General features: G+C 49.2%; 1 protein-coding gene and 1 long non-coding RNA gene across 3 annotated transcripts; one reads left to right on the top strand and one right to left on the bottom strand.

Moving 5' to 3' along the window:
* Positions 1-3,844: 3,844 nt before the first annotated feature.
* LOC123074635 (uncharacterized) lies at positions 3,845-4,778 on the top strand. The gene has a single exon (XM_044497427.1). It carries the CDS (start codon positions 3,848-3,850, stop codon positions 4,619-4,621), a length of 774 nt encoding a protein of 257 aa, XP_044353362.1. The 5' UTR covers positions 3,845-3,847; the 3' UTR covers positions 4,622-4,778.
* Positions 4,779-4,937: 159 nt separating this feature from the next.
* LOC123078830 (uncharacterized) lies at positions 4,938-10,478 on the bottom strand. 2 transcript variants are annotated; one of them, XR_006437735.1, is made up of 7 exons: positions 10,248-10,478; positions 9,944-10,132; positions 9,578-9,673; positions 9,287-9,502; positions 9,062-9,202; positions 5,307-5,414; positions 4,938-5,210 (listed from the first exon to the last, which is right to left on the bottom strand). It is a non-coding gene; the product is annotated as an uncharacterized lncRNA (long non-coding RNA). The 2 variants fall into 2 exon arrangements; XR_006437736.1 differs by having other exon boundaries at positions 9,062-9,502.
* Positions 10,479-16,787: the final 6,309 nt, after the last annotated feature.

The following is a 16,787-nucleotide window of genomic DNA, read 5'->3' as shown; positions in this document are numbered from 1 at the left end:
TGGGCTTACGGACTTGTGCACTATGCCTTCATTTATCTCTATATTTTTTAGATTTTTTGAATTGTAAAAATATGAATTTTTACAATTTTTGAATTTTGCATTTGGAGACCTCCATGAAGCTCAGCCTCCAAAAGCAATTTCCGTTTTATACGAACCACATACAGATTTATATAGATTTTAGAGTATAGATTCACCCATTTTGCTCCGTACATAGTCTGTATTGAAATTTATAAAAGACTTTTATTTAGGAACTGAGAGAGTTGATCCCGATCTCCTTCGCCTTCACCTCCTGTCCGCCTCCTCTCCCCTCCAGATCCCGATCTCCTCCGCCTCACGTCTGCCTCCCCTTTGCCTCCCCTCCCGCCATCGCCGGATCCCAGCTGGGCAAAGCCCGTGCGGGGGGATGATGGCAGCGGCGGGGCATCCCTCCGTCGCGGCTTGGAGGCGTGGCTGTGACGGTGGATCTTGAGCGGGCGCCTCAGGACGTCGTGTGTGTGGCCATGGCGCCGGTCACGCAGTGATGTGACCTCCTCTATCTTTTGTTGTCTTCATCGTCGGTCCAAAGGGATCTGGTCGGTGGGTGTTGCTGTTGGGAATCGTAGCATAATTTTAAAATTTTCCTACGCTCACCAAGATGCATCTATGGAGTCTACTAGCAACGAGGGGAAAGGAGTGCATCTACATACCCTTGTAGATCGCGAGCGGAAGCGTTCCAATGAACGTGGATGACGGAGTCATACTCGCCGTGATCCAAATCACCGATGACCGAGTGCCGAACGGACGGCACCTTCGCGTTCAACACACGTACGGTGCAGCGACGTCTCCTCCTTCTTGATCCAGCAAGGGGGAAGGAGAGGTTGATGGAGATCCAACAGCACGACGGCATGGTGGTGGATGTAGCGGGTCTCCGGCAGGGCTTCGCCGAGCTTCTGCGAGAGAGAGAGAGGTGTTGCAGGGGAGGAGGGAGGCGCCCAAGGCTGTCGGGTGCTGCCCTCCCTCCCCCCTTTATATAGGCCCCCTTGGGAGGGGGGCCGGCCAAAACCCATCTAGGGTTGGGGGGGCGGCGGCCAAGGGGTGGAAAGGGGTTGCTTGCCCCCCAAGGCAAGGGGAAAGCCCCCCCACCCTAGGGTTCCCAACCCTAGGCGCATGGGGGGAGGCCCAAGGGGGGCGCCCCAGCCCACTAAGGGCTGGTTCCCTTCCACTTTCAGCCCACGGGGCCCTCCGGGATAGGTGGCCCCACCCGGTGGACCCCCGGGACCCTTCCGGTGGTCCCAGTACAATACCGGTAACCCCCGAAACTTTCCCGGTGGCCGAAACTTGACTTCCTATATATAATTCTTCACCTCCGAACCATTCCGGAACCTCTCGTGACGTCCGGGATCTCATCCGGGACTCCGAACAACTTTCGGGTTTCCGCATACATATATCTCTACAACCCTAGCGTCACCGGACCTTAAGTGTGTAGACCCTACGGGTTCGGGAGACATGCAGACATGACCGAGACGCCTCTCCGGTCAATAACCAACAGCGGGATCTGGATACCCATGTTGGCTCCCACATGTTCCACGATGATCTCATCGGATGAACCACGGTGTCGAGGATTCAATCAATCCGTATGCAATTCCCTTTGTCAATCGGTATGTTACTTGCCCGAGATTCGATCGTCGGTATCCCAATACCTTGTTCAATCTCGTTACCGGCAAGTCTCTTTACTCGTACCGCAATGCATGATCCCGTGACTAACGCCTTAGTCACATTGAGCTCATTATGATGATGCATTACCGAGTGGGCCCAGAGATACCTCTCCGTCACACGGAGTGACAAATCCCAGTCTCGATCCGTGCCAACCCAACAAACACTTTCGGAGATACCCGTAATGCACCTTTATAGTCACCCAGTTACGTTGTGACGTTTGGCACACCCAAAGCACTCCTACGGTATCCGGGAGTTGCACGATCTCATGGTCTAAGGAAAAGATACTTGACATTGTAAAAGCTCTAGCAAACGAAACTACACGATCTTTTATGCTATGCTTAGGATTGGGTCTTGTCCATCACATCATTCTCCTAATGATGTGATCCCGTTATCAATGACATCCAATGTCCATAGTCAGGAAACCATGACTATCTGTTGATCAACGAGCTAGTCAACTAGAGGCTTACTAGGGACACGTTGTGGTCTATGTATTCACACATGTATTACGATTTCCGGACAATACAATTATAGCATGAATAATAGACAATTATCATGAACAAAGAAATATAATAATAACCATTTATTATTGCCTCTAGGGCATATTTCCAACAGTTGCGTCGCGGTGGCTTCCCGGCAGCAGATCAACTGGAGGAGGAGATGGTGGCCTAGATGCTAAAGTTGGTGGGGATGCCGCCATCGTTGGCGGCGCCCGCAGGTGTCGTTTTCCTCGTTGAAGTCGATGGTGGGCGTCCCTCGCTCCATTGTTACCAGGGGAAACCTTAGATCTGGAGGAGGATACCATTGACGGCGGTGTCCGTGGGCGTCGTAGCTCTTGTTGGAGGCGTTGAGGGGCCTCCTGGATCGGATGATGGCGACGTCTTCATCGTCATCCCCATGGGGGCATCATCTTTGGAGACATTCATCGGCTGGACGGACATGTGGACGGCTTGGTGGTTGGGCGTCGGTAGGTGGTAGAGCGGTGCTTCATCCTACACATCGATGGCGGCGGATCTCGGCGGCGTGGCGCAGTGGAGACTCGGCGTCCGATGGGTGGCGATGGACTCGCGCAGGAGGACGACGTATCTGGCGTCGTGGTGGCGTCAATGGCAGAGAGGTCTGGCAAGGTCGATGCGTCAGTATCTGGTCTGAGGATGGATCGATGGATGAAGGAGGTGACGGCCCTTGCAGCGTGCGCATGTGGTGCCCACTGAAAGTGCGCCAAACCGGTTTGTAATCCAGTCCAAGTATTAAGGCTTGGATGGGGCATCCGGCATTAGATGTTAGGTGTTGGTGCGATGTCTGTTTGGTATTAGGCTCGGACATTCGGCACCCCATCATCACGGAGATAGGAGTAGCGACTGGTGTTGCCAAAATGATGGCTTCAGGCTTACTGACGTATTACCTTGTAAGGACTCTGTGTGAATAATCAATAAAATGGTTGTATGCATCGCCCTGATGTAGAGGCCGGAGGTACATCCTCCTTTTTCAAAAAAAAGTAACCGAGAGAGTAACAGATAACGAGTCGAATCATATCTTATAGTATACCAGCAAAAAGGCCCGCGTGTTGCATCAGGAGAAAAAATACCACACGCTCTTAATTTTAAGAAAATGGTCTATAATCTGAGAATTTGTAGCTATGGCCAAACAACGATGGTATTAATCTATAAAAGCGTAGTTTAAGATTCTACAAGTGTTCTATTTCGACACGGCTTGCATGTAGATTTAATCCATACAAAGAAACAGGCAAGTTATCATGCATTTATTTATGTCATGTTCGGAATGGGATGTTGTTACGGGTGAGTAAAGGAAAAGGACAAAAACAAATGATCTTGTGGTGCGCATCGTCCAACAGGCCGACCCCAGTTCAGGCGGCGGAGGACGATACGGCACTGCAGCTCGTCTTGATCTGGCCAGAACTCGCCGCCTACGGGGAGGAGCAACTCAACAAAGGTTATGGTGCACGTCGTCCAACACGTCAATGATGGCATGCGGGTAGGCTACTGGGTCGTTTGCTGATGTCAGAAACATTAAGGGTTTTCTATAAAATAGCAAAACGGACTCAGGGTATTTATTTTTTTATTAGTAGGTATAGAATAGATAGATAAATATAGATTGACATACTGCACTAGGCAAACAATAACAAATTCGTAGTATGCGCACGCTCCCTACCGGCCGCCGGGAAGATCTGCAACCGGTACGCGGCAACATGCCATCTCTTCTCTTCCGACTTGTGCGAGCCTTGTTGAATTTGGTCAAGCAAACATTGTACCCGGCCGCGAAGCCTGGACGTGGTGTCCCCGTCCTTGGCGGTAGCGACGCCGGCTTCAAGAGGCCGGCGGTGCTCACCTGCCCCCGGTACATCATCTCCGTGATCTGTGAATTCGCCATGTTGATCTGCACCACCGGGACGCTGTGCTACTACTTCACCTACGACTTGCCACCTGAGTTCTCCGTCCACTTGACGCCGATCCCGAGCAACAACAGCGTGGGGGCTCCGGCCACGACGACGTCCATCCCCCGGGCCTTCGACATCGTCCTGCACGCCGGCAACCGCCGCGCTAGGGAGAGGTGCCACCACCACGGGGAGGGAGTGGTGACGTACGGCGGCTACACCGTGGCGTCGGGCCACGCGCCCGACTTCTGTGTGCCGTGGAAGGGGGCGCGCGAGGTGCCGTTCGAGCTGGCGTGGGGCTGGGACGACGGCGTTTACCTGCCCGAGCACCTGCGCGGCCGCATAGCGGTGGCGGAGAGAGTCTGCGCCGTGGAGTTCGAGGTCCAGGTGAGACTCCTCCAGGGAGGCAACGCCCGCTCCGGCACGGGCACGCCGACGTGGATGTGGTGCAAAGCGAGGATCGGTGGGGCGCCTGGCGCCGTCACGCCCTGCACCGTGTTCGCTCCACAGAACTGGTTTTCGCCCCTGGCTTAGCCGCCTCGGTGTCGCCATGTATGAATTTTTGCTTTTCCTGGCGCACAAATGTCCCTCAACGCCAGCCAACCCTTGTGTTGCATGACCGATGAGGGGACCTGGCTGTCCAGTTTTCGCTCTTTTGATGGCCATTCCTAGCCAGGTGATACGCAAGACTTCTATTTTGATAGCAATGATTTCCAATGTAATTTCTCTAGGAAACTAGCCGTGTGATTTCATCTAAAAGAAGAAGAAGTTGTGTGATTTTGGTAAACTGTTGGCGTGGAACTACCTTTTCTCTTTGTGATTGAGCCGAGTTGTGGTGCATAAGAGAATGTTTCAGACGCATCACTCTGCAAGTTCCATTCGGTCTTGGTAAAAAATAATATTCGCATCGAATCGAATGAGCGTTGATGTAAAATACTTGGGTATGCATGAATAAAAACATAAATCCAGATGATAAGCGTCTCTAGCTTGATTCTGCATCCACCGTAGTTCTTTTTACTGCCAACTGGATCCTCATTCATTCCTATGGTGACCCTCCAGCGTGGCCAATATCTGTGCGATTTTTGGAGCGCACCACATGAAAGTCTCCAGCCCTCGGAGACAGCTGACAATATATGAAGTAATATGCATTGAAAGAATACTGAATAAGGACAGTTGCTTCGACAATAGTTTGATTGTTAATAGACATGCTAACACTTACTTTGTAATGCTTCGCAATACACAGGTCTGGGTGGACTAGCCAAAGGAAGCCACTAATAGTTCCAATAATTGATGCGCAAAACAGTATGATGTTGAACTGAGAGTAGTCCTGCAAAAACGAAACAAAAACTGAGCACACGTAGAAGTAGAGCATCAGCTAAACAAACAAAAATATATTTTGAAACCTCAAACAATTCCACTTTTTTTATATGTTTACATATACTGTCAAACAATTCAAAACTTTACAAGAGTACCGGGCAGTGACTTGAGGTAGAAGCTGTAGCCAACATCGCTGGTAGCAAGCTTTGGCAACGTCATCGTATCGCCTTCGTGCTTGTGTGCCCCCGGTGAGTGTGTGTGTGGAGATCAAGAAAGTTTGCACCTTTGTGATAGTTTGACCAATAGGGTTTTTATTTAATTCCTATAAACTCAATAACAGCCCAAGTCTGGGCCTGTTTAACAACCTAGGTGTTGCAAGACCGAGACTTAAAACCAAGTCCACTAATTAGAGCCCCAAATCGGTCTAATTATGTAGTAACTTCTTTCCATGTAAGTACTTGAGACTCCAATTGGCGATTGGGCAGCTTACCAGGGACGAATGGCAACCGGTGGTGGATTAGATCATTAAGCAACTACTGGGCTGGCAAAGAGGGCTGATTGATAGAAGTGGGAGACTAGTTCTTGTTAATTCTATTGAGAGACCCGCTTTGGTACACCCCCCTGCTAAAACGTATAAAGGGTAATATAGTCATTTCATAAGTCGTACTTACTTCTGTATGTATGGCGTGTAGTCGTATACGTACAGGAGACCATCAGATTGGGCCGGCCCATGAAGATAGCGTATAGCAGCGCTTCAAAAATAAAACAGCGGTTGCCAGAGCTCGAGCTCCGAACCTATGGAGTACAGCACACGTGGTACAACCATCTTGCCTAGCAACCATTTTTGTGTAAATGGCAGCGCGAAGCCTTAAGGATAAGAACAACGCAGAATATTTTCTAAAAGTTCGAACATAAATATTTTTTTGTAAACAAAACGTGATTTTTTTTGTGAATCCCAATCACTTTTCAAATTTTTGAACAAATATATAATAAACTGAAACATTTTTTTAAAAACCATGAACAGCTTTGAAACGTGAATAATTTTTTAAAACGGAACATTTTTATAGTTCCAAATTTCTATGGAAACAAAAAGAACTGTTGGAACGTAAACGTTTTTTGCAACTCCAGAAAAGAAATGGAAAAACAACAAACATTTTTGTAACAGAAGCATAAGACCATCATTTTTTGAAATTTTTGAAAAGAATATGACAATTTTAAGTAACTATTTCGAAATATGTCATGCTTCTAAAAAAACTGAAATTTTCGAAAACTGTTGGATTTTAAAACATTATTTGATTTGTAAAATTTATTTAGAATTTTCCAACAAATGTTTGAATTTTTTGAAAAGGTATCTAAATACTGCATTAGTGTTAGTTCTTAAGTATGTGCACTCCTCGTTTTGCACAAACATTAGTCAGCTTAACTGGTATGCCACTCACGGTTGTTGCAAGAGATCTGTGGTTAGATTCCTAGCTGGGTTTTTTTTGTGATTTTTCACAGCATTAATGACTAATGACTGGTATGCCACTCACGCTCCTTGGTGTAATTTTCTAAGATTTCACGTCATTGCTTTACAGAGTCATTAGTTGGGTCAACTGTTGAGCCACTTAGGCTTGCTGCAAGAGGTCTGCGGTTTGAATCCTGGTATCTCCACTTGATTATGTTTTCTTTTCAATTTTTACATCCCGTGAAGGGCGCGCTTAGCCATCACCATTGGGCCCGGCCCAGTCCGGCGGGGGTTGGGTGTCGTATACATGCTGACAAAAAAATATATCATCATTAACTAAAAAAATATAAAAAGACCATCTTACCCTTTATTATGAAGAGGTATAAACAGATCTCCATCGTTGATGTGTTTAGGGGGGTTGTACCGAAGAAGAAGTGTTCTATTGTTCGCGCGAGACCCACACACCATCTGATGGTTTTAGAGCTCCTAAGTGGGCTCTGGAGGCCGTGGATAAAAGCTCCAGAGCATTTTTTGGGCTGGATCAGAGGAAATTCATGGAGGAAAGTGCCTGGTTGCTTGGAGTAATGTATACAAGCCAAAGTGCTTCGGTGGGCTGGGTGTTCTAGATCTTCAGAAGCAAGCATTGGCTCTTAGGTTCAGATGGGATTGGTTGCACCGTACTGAACCATCCAAACCTTGGCAAGGATCACCGATGATCTCTGACCCTTGCTTGGTGGAACTATTCAACAACTTGGTGCGCTGGAAGGTTGGGAATGGTGCTTCTGTGCGCTTTTGGCAAGATCGATGGATCAACCGGCGATGTGTGGTGGAACTAGCACCGCTGGATTTTGCTCAAGTTAGCAGTCGATGTGTCAGATCGAGAACAGTGTGAGATGGCATGTGCCTGAACCGTTGGGTGCTCGACATTGCTGGTGGATTGTCTACGGAAGGGCTTGTGCAGTATGTGCATCTTTGGGATGCTGTTGTGACAACTCAATTGTTGCATCAGGAGGAAGATCAGGCTGTATGGAAGTGGAATGGAGATGGGGTGTACACTGCAGCTTCCACATATCACATGTTATGGGAAGGCTCAGCTCGGTTCTCTTGTGCTAAGCCGCGGTGGAAAAGCTGGGCGACTCTGAACTGTAAGATCTTTATCTAGCTCGCGTTGCAGCACCGCATCTGGAAGTCTGATCGAAGGACTAGGAGAGATCTTCAGGACCAGGTGGATGTGTGCCACTTTCGTGACCAGGAGGAAGACAACACCAACCATAAACTCATGCAATGCAGCTTCTCCAGGGAGGTGTGGCATCGTACCCTGCTTAGGGCGCAGCTGGATGAAGTAGCCATCCCGACCTCGATGAACAACTTGGAATCTTGGTGGACTAGGCCCAGAGCCATTTAGCCGAAAGCTAAGCGCGGGGGTTTTGACTCTTTTCTCATGCTCACTTGTTGGTTTCTATGGAAACAATGGAACGCAAGGGTTTCTGCTAATGTGGGTCTACAACGGAACGTGGAGAACACTACTCAAATCATGGATGAGCTGCATCATTGGAAAAAAGCGAGTGCTTATGGAGTAGTCCACCATAGGCGTAGGAGTAGAGTTTGGGGCGGCAGCCTTGTAAAACCAAATCTTGTACATTGTTTGCTCTCCTATAAAAATACGGTATGCACTTTGCATACTCTCGAAAAAAAACTTTGCGACCTTCCAAGTATGGCAATGAACATGAATCAGGGGTCTTCGCAAAGAAATAATAAATGATGTTAATTGATGCAAAGTTTTAAAATCCAACTCCATATTACAAGATGTGTCCTCCAAATGTTGAGAATATATGACCAAATGCACAATGGAGAAAAAAAAGAACTCCCAAATTAGGCAACTACCAAAGCATGCATCTACTTCTAGTCCACTGTAGTAGATGCAAAAAAATGAACTTTTATGAAACTTCTAAGGTGCCAAACTGATGCTCTCAAGATTACACGGTTTCTGACTTTTATACGAAACAGTACCATGCAAAGTGCAGTATAGAAATTCGCATTACAGATTGGAAAGAAACAAGGGCACATATTTTGTACTCCCTCCGTTCCAAATTACTCGTCGCAGAAATGGATGTATCTAGAACTAAAATACATCTAGATACATCCATACCTGCGACAAGTAATTCGGAACGGAGGGAGTAATTATTACAGCTCACAGAACATGTACTTACAGTGGCACTTATCCTGAAGAAATGTGCAACGACAGTAACTCCTAGGCAACTCCAACCGAGGAGACTGGCTTGCGTGCTTACAACAGCAGTGAATAGGAGGAACCCAACGACCGTGTGAAATGTGGTATACCATCTCAAATCCTGAAATCATACAAAAGAATCAGCTAACCACGTTTACAAATAACTACACATAATTGTACACATATATGCTTAAAGAGCTAGTACCCCCCTCTCTTTGGCAGCTTCTTATACGCTTTGACAAAAAGAACAAAACTGATCGCGGCCCCAATAAAAGATGCCACTCGGATTGGGTCAAAACGGTTACACGATTTGGTGTACACGTTCCACATGATGTAGCCCCATAGGTTGAAGATCAGAAACCACCAGAATAAGGTATGGCTACCACCTTGACCATCAGGTCCTAGCTTCCCAACACGGATACTGATAAGAATGTAATTTCGTTATTAAGAAGCCATGAGAATTGGCAGAACAACATAGAAAGTTAACGACACTTACGCTGGAACAAGTGAAACGAAACTCGATAAGATAAAGGCTATCCAAGGAACAGTCTTGGCTAACTCTGTGCTCGGAGTGCAGAAACTCTCGATTTCACTGAAAATTTGTATGAAACAGCACATTATCATCCACAACCCATGTCATTTATCCTATATGTCAACAGATCCAACTAGTATTTTCAGGAAAAGAAAGCTTAAATTTGCAAATTCTGCAGAAATCCATTCAACAAGAGGAATAAGTCTACATATTGTATAGGCCCCTAAATGTTAGCCCGGCAAAAACTAAATTCCACATATTTAAGTTCACGCTAGGGATAGATCACATCACAGTAGTAGCACATCAGACAGCAGATTAAGCCTTACTTACCATGTGCATTTTCTATTTGGCGCTGGGAAATTGGTGTCCTTGGGGGTGTGTGCGGAGGCGACGTCTGCCGTTCCCGCAGCATCAGCGTACACAGTCGGAGGAGAAACACATGGAAACTGTACTCCAATGAAGAACAGCAGCAGCAGTACCGCTGGGCGGAGTTTCTCATCCTCTCCTTGGTTTTCTTGCCTGCATACCATGCAAGAACAGAAAGTGATGAAGTCTGGACCTCCCTTGCTTAATTCTACATCTCCCTTGCTTGATTTCTACAAGTATGTGGATGAGTTGTAATTGGGAAGCTAACCTCTGTTGGCACCAGCGCGGCCTGGCGGAGAAGAGGCAGCAGCGACTCGCTTCTTGGTTGGCTTCTCCTGCCTCTGGCCTCAGGCTAGAACGACGAACTGGCTAGCTTGCCGCTCCTATCATTCTCTTCTTGTTCTTATCGTCTCTCTTCTCCGCTCACAACGGCTGGAATGCCTGGGCACTGGCTGCTGCCTCATTGCTCTGCTCTTTCCCTTTGTAGCATTGAAGCCCCCTGCCAAGCCACCAAGACTGAATTATGTTTTCAGTCTTACTGGGCCATTCCTCAGAGATTCCTCAGAGACACTGGGCCATTCCTCAGAGATTCTAACTTACGCCCAGATAACTGGTGGGCGTAAGTTAGAATCTCTGAGGAATGGCCCAGTGTCAGCGATTGTGGCTAGTTTTCAATGAGGCGTCGAAGCAAATTGCCATGGCCGCAGAAAAGAGTATCGTCTTGGGCAGCATGGAGAGGCAGAGCGTCTGGTCAAGCTCCTGATGTAAAAAAGCTGCCCACAGCTGTCCTTTTTCCTCTTTCTCAAAAAAGAAACTGTCCTTTCCACATCCGTTTTTCCGCAGGCCTCCACGTCTACGCAGTCCAAATGCCTCAATGAATGTTGCATCACCGTGTGTGTCGCAAGGCACAGATCGCTAGAATGTTCATGTATGGTGTGGGCGAGTTTCACCGGAACAACGAACGATATTACTTCACACAAGCTCTTGAAGCAAGCAAGATGCTGCACAGGAGTGCAGAACGACCCATGGCTCTGGAATCTTCACACGCCGCGTACTAGCATAATTGGTTTGATGCCAACAATTAACATTGCCAATATTTGGTCAACATTTGACAAAATCAAAATTTGCCAAATGTTGGCAACTTTTTGTGAGGTTGAGAAAAAAAGTTGGTAGCCAATCAATCACTAGCCAACATTTGGCATTTGCCAAATATTGGCATGCCAACTTTTGGCATCAAACCAATCATGAACCAGCCTTATGTATGCAGGTCAGGTTGGGCCAACCGCAACCACTAGAGCAACTCTAGCCGTGTTGAGATACTTTTGGTCAGGGCATCTCCAACACGGACCAGCAAACCTCTCGCATTCATCTGGACCGCGCTGTCTGGACCGTGGAAGCCATCCAACACGGTCTTGTATCGGTCCGCGACGCAGTCTAGACGTACTTTCTTTCGTAAATCGGAGACAAGCGTGAGGGGCTTTGTGGAAGTCCGCACCGCTCCCAAGCCCGCTTCTGACTACCCTGATCCACCCAAAAAACCAACCCGCCTCTCCCGCACTTTCCTTCCGATGCACGTGCCGCTTAGCGCGCCGCATTCATGCTGGCACAAAGCACGGAGCAGTCGACATTGATGTCGCACGATGTGACCTGACTAAGGGCGGCGCTGACCGATGCGACTTCTCGTCAGTCGTCGCTTCAATGCGAACGCAGCTTCACGAGGAACCAACTCCGCCCACTGCGCAGCTATTTAAGCCATGCACCGGCGACGCACAGAGCCGCACTCCCCCTCCCCTCCCCCGTCTCCGTGCCCAGGGCCCTCCTTCTCTTCGACTCCGGTTGAGGCGATGCCGAAGTCGTGGTGCTCCACGCCGGCAGGTGGAGTAGGCGGAAGCTCCTCCTCTGGCGGTTCTTGGAGCTGTCGCCCACGCTCTCCGGGCCCGTCGGCATCTACGGCGGCCAGCTCCTCCGCCAAGGAGGAGATCATCATCTCCTTTGATAACAAGGAGGACCAGGTGCCGCTGCAGTAGCCGCCTCGACTCCTCAAGGAGGCCACTCTGACGGACGAAGATTTTGTCCATCAGATCGAGATAATGACGGAGCGGTCGATCCATTACATGGGTCCGTCGCCGCCATTGCCGGGGTGCGTGAAGGAGGAGTCGTCGTCCTCGCGCGCGCCATCGCATGAAGCACGAGTCGGCGTCCCCGCTCCGGCCTGTGAAGGAGGAGCCGGCCTCACCCCGGCACAACCATGACATCCAGATCGGATGCCGCATGAAGGAGAAGCCAGCCTTGCACCCGCACCACCGCGGCGTCCAGATCGGACGCCGGGTCAAGGAGGACCCGACGTCCCCGCCACGCCGCTGGTACGGCCGCATGGACATGCCGTCGTCGTCGTCCCGCCGCCACCACCTCGCCGTCAAGGAGGAGTTGTCGCCCGCGATCAGGAAGGCACGAGGCCGCCTCCTCGGAGGAGGCGGTTACAGTGGTCCCTCGGGCTCGAGGACCGTCGTCTATGTGGCGGAGCGTGCGGCTAGGCAGCCGGTGATGTACGACCGACGCAATGTCGGTCGCCGCTCCGCGTTCGCCAAGAGCGACATGGCGTCGGACTGGGTTCGCAATGACTCTGACCTCGCCGCTGCATGGGCGCTCAACCGCTCCGTGTCCACCGCAGAGACGGCCGCCAAGACGCCGAGCTCACCAAGATCGGCGATGAGTGGTCGGTTAGCGGCTATTTCATCAACGCTGGTCGCGGCAAGGCCACCACCAGGGCTCCGAAGGCCATGTCGACAGTGGCCGTGGTGACACTCCGCACAGTGCAGCAAGAGGCGGAGCAACTCCTCTGTGAGTGGCAGGTAGCCGCCGGACAAGGCTGCCGCGGCCCTCCGGCGTCGTTCGCCCGCTGGAGGGACCACGATGGCACCGACAAAGACGACGGTGCGGCAGGGCAGGGCGGCCACACGTACGAGGTGGTCGTCCGGTATAGGGTTTAGTTTTTTTGTTAACGGTTGAAGTATCAACCTTTCATGTAAATTATGTCTGAACTTCAATCAAATCCACCTGGTTTGATCAAATTTCGTCCAATTAGTTTGAATTCTTGTTAAAATGTATGAGGCACGGTTGGATGGTGGCCTCCCGCATTCATGTCCGTGGACTGGTCCCCCCATGTCCGCGGACGGATGCGGGACGAAATTTGCGGGTCATTGTTGGAGATGCCCTTACACTATTAGGGAAAAGGCTACCAGTAGCGCGAGGTTTTGCCTTATCAGTAGCGCGGGCGCCGGCGCTATTGCTAAGGCACTACAGCTGAACTTTACTAGTAGCGTTGGTTTACCCGCGCTACTGTTAACATACAAAGCAGGAGCGAGCTTGCTGGACCGCGCGCTACTGCTAATAGCAGCAGCGCCTCTTTCAGAAGCGCGCTGCTGCTAAAAGCATGCTACTATGTGCATACCCGCGCTACTGCTAAATTTTCCTGTATTTTTTCTGAAGCATATTGGCGTTGTATTTGTATAGGTTTTATACACTAGTCTCTATGACTTTATGACCATGACGAGTTATTATATATATCATTGGATGAAAGAGACGTGGATTAGATCCAAGTGGAGGCAACATGGTGCAGATCCAAAGTCACTACAAAAAAAAGACATATCCGTGACATTTTGGCCCGAACGATTTTTTTCTGTCATGCTTGTGACACTTCTATGACGATACTTGTGACAAAAGCATGTATCATCATAGATGTGGTGGGCTCCTACTTCTATGACAAAAAATCACGACAGAAAATGGGATTTCGTCCTGGGTGGGCCGGGGACGCACCTGCATGACATTCGAAAAAATCGTGGTAGAAGCGAGGACGAGGAAAATTCGAGGAGTTCCCGGTTACGGTGGATGGTCGGGGCCGAGCGATGGACGGAGGTTTACGCGTTTCTCTCATACACGTACGTGCGTGTGTGCTAGGATTTGGGCTCGAACTGAACCCGAGCGAGGCGTTGGGCTCTAACTGAACCCGAGCAACTGCACTAGCTACGTTACTGAATCTCGATCAATCCCTTGGCTATTAACTGAACCCGAGTGATTCCTTGGTCGTTGCTTCAGTCTGCGGGGCGGGTCATCTTGACTATTGTGACGTTCTTCAGGGTTCTCTGTGTTGGCCTCAGGAGTTACCAGCACCTGCTCCTCCGACTCGGGAATTTCAGGGGCCTTGGAAGAATCGCCAATCTTTATTTTCCTGCTCTTGGCTTTGGCCCTATGATCAAATTGGAATATTAAGGCATGTATGATAATAGGTTAAGCCGCCAACAAGTTAAGTAGAAATACTTACCCTGCATTTATAACTAAGGGAGGCAACTGTGTAAAGGATGAGTCTCCGGAAGAGGGTGGAAACTCCTGGTAATCGGAATCAGACGGGTTAAGTGGTTGCCTGCCAAGGCCGACTTTGGGCAAAGAGGAAGTAGGACTGTGTGGCACCTCGTTACGCCGCTTGTGAAGAGAAGGTTCATGAGATAACCCGACCACCAGATCTCCAGAGCCGCCACTCCGAGTTTGGCACCTTGACTCATGCTCAGCCTTCTTCAAAATAAAATGTGGATCTAAATAAGCATCTGGGTGAGAAAAGCTTACTTTCCGGATGACCCGCCTTATCTTCCTTGGAGGCAAGGAGTCTGAGCCGGAGGAGATAGAAATTACCTCAGCATCATTGGCCCGGCTTGTTGCTGCCTCATCCCGAGAACAAGAGGCGTCAGCTAATTCAATAAAGAGGCGTCCAAGAGACTCAAGTTCTACCTCTGAATGGTCATCAGCATCTGTTGATTCACCCATAGCAGTCAGCTCAATTACAGCAGCTGGTTTGTTCTTCTTCTGCTTTGGGCTAGTTTTGGTTTTGGCCACGACAGTCTTCTTCTTCCTGTTCCAAAAAGGAGAGTCGGACTGTATAATGAAGAGGAGTTAACAAGTGAAACACAGAATGATTCAAAAGATATTTTAGCCGGATATAGATGATTACTTACAGGTGGTGCCGGGTTGAGTTTGTAGAATGGTAACAACCATGTTTTGTTGCAGTTCTCCTGAGGCTCCCCAAGTAAACTCTTTACAGTTTTATTGACCTCATCAGCAGTAAAGTTATCAGAGTTGTATTGATGAGGGTCGTTTGATTCGCCTGAGTATTAGCACATTAAGCCAGGTCGGTGGCTCAAGGGAAGAATTCTCCAAGAGACCCAGCACCAGGCTAGGTCAACTCCCGTTAACCCATTGATAAACAAGGCCTTCACCTTTGAATAAAATGGGAGCACTGCAGCATGTTCTTCTAGAATAAGCTTGCTTGGCGGATTAAAATTTATGGGAAGACGATCCGCCCTGTAACCCGACCGAGGGTTCTCATTAGCTGGAGCAGTATTCTTGCAATAAAACCAAGTTTTCACCCATTGTCGGTGTCAAAACCGGCAGATCTCGGGTAGGGGTCCCGAACTATGCGTCTGAGGATCAATGGTAACAGGGAACGAAGGAGACACAATGTTTACCCAGGTTTGGGCCCTCTTAGAGGAGGTAAAACCCTACTTCCTGCTTGATTATATTCGATGAGTATAGGGGTTACAAGAGTTGATCTACCTCGAGATCGTAATGGCTAAAACCTTGCTGTCTAGCCTATGAGAATTCTGATAGCCTCCACAGACTAAACACTCCGGTTTATATACACACCGGAGGGACCTAGGGTTGTACAGAGTCGGTTTGTGGGGAAGGGAATATCATATCCGGACACCAATCTTGCCAGCCACGCATAGGGGAGTTCTACCCGGGCACGGGGGGAAAGTCTTCTGCTTGTATCTTCACGGCCCATCAGTCCGGCCCATTAGAAATAGCCCGGACACCTGAGGACCCCTTAATCCAGGACTCCCTCAATAGCCCCCGAACTTGCCTTCAATGATGATGTAGTATCCGGCTCTGTGTCTTCGGCTTTGCAAGGCAGGTTCTTCATTATACTTCGGATGAATGACAGTCCGGCTTTGACCTTCATATTTTGTCTTTATGACTCCTTCCCCGTTGTCGCCTCGATTTCCACGCACCAAGCAAATGCGAACGATCCACAATAAAATTTTACAAATGCACCCCTGACCAAACAAGGGCAGTGCCTATATAAAGAGGCTAGATCCCCAAATGCAATCCACATCATGTCAGAACCAGCCACAAAAATTCCAAAACATGGACAGCGCCCCTGGCTCTTCTTCGTGCCCTCATGGCCCTCAAGAGGGTGATTGGCAGAGCTGCTCAATATCTCATCTTCAGCTGAGCCGTCTCCAGACGCAGGGATATCTTCCCCTCGCAGATCTAGTCTTTGTGCGAGCGGGGTTGGCTTCAATTGGTAACGACGCATTAGCAGAGAATTTTCCCAACCCCAATAAGGAGGAGAGAGTGTGGTTTGTTCCTTTCCTCTTGCGGGGCTTAGGATTTCCGATCCATCCCTTTCTCAGGGGCCTGCTGGAGTTTTACGGGATCCAACTGCATAACCTCACCCCCGGTTTGATTCTACACATCTCAGGCTTCGTCGCGCTATGCGAACTGTTTCTGGGCAGCGAGGCTCATTTTGAGCTATGGAGAAAGTTCTTTTGCCTCGTCCCTCGTCATCGAGGGGGCTCCATATTCGAAGTGGGCGGCTCCGAAGTATGGCGTATAGCCGGATCAGGCTACCCAATCGGAACTCCCAAAGAAGTTTCCCAAGAATGGTCTTCGGAGTGGTTTTACATTGATGACATCCCACTTCTAGACCCAGTTCGGCGCGACCTCCCCAAATTCTCTAGTGCTCCTTTGAAGAAAT

Source organism: Triticum aestivum, chromosome 3D (assembly GCF_018294505.1).
Source record: "Triticum aestivum cultivar Chinese Spring chromosome 3D, IWGSC CS RefSeq v2.1, whole genome shotgun sequence".
NCBI lineage: Eukaryota > Viridiplantae > Streptophyta > Magnoliopsida > Poales > Poaceae > Triticum > Triticum aestivum.
Note: the sequence above shows the minus strand (reverse complement) of the source record. Positions and strands in the feature narration are given on the sequence as shown.

What these genes read in the sequence shown, in the direction of transcription:
- LOC123074635 (XM_044497427.1), top strand. Translation starts at nt 3,848, where the DNA reads ATGCGCACGCTCCCTACCGGCCGCCGGGAAGATCTGCAACCGGTACGC.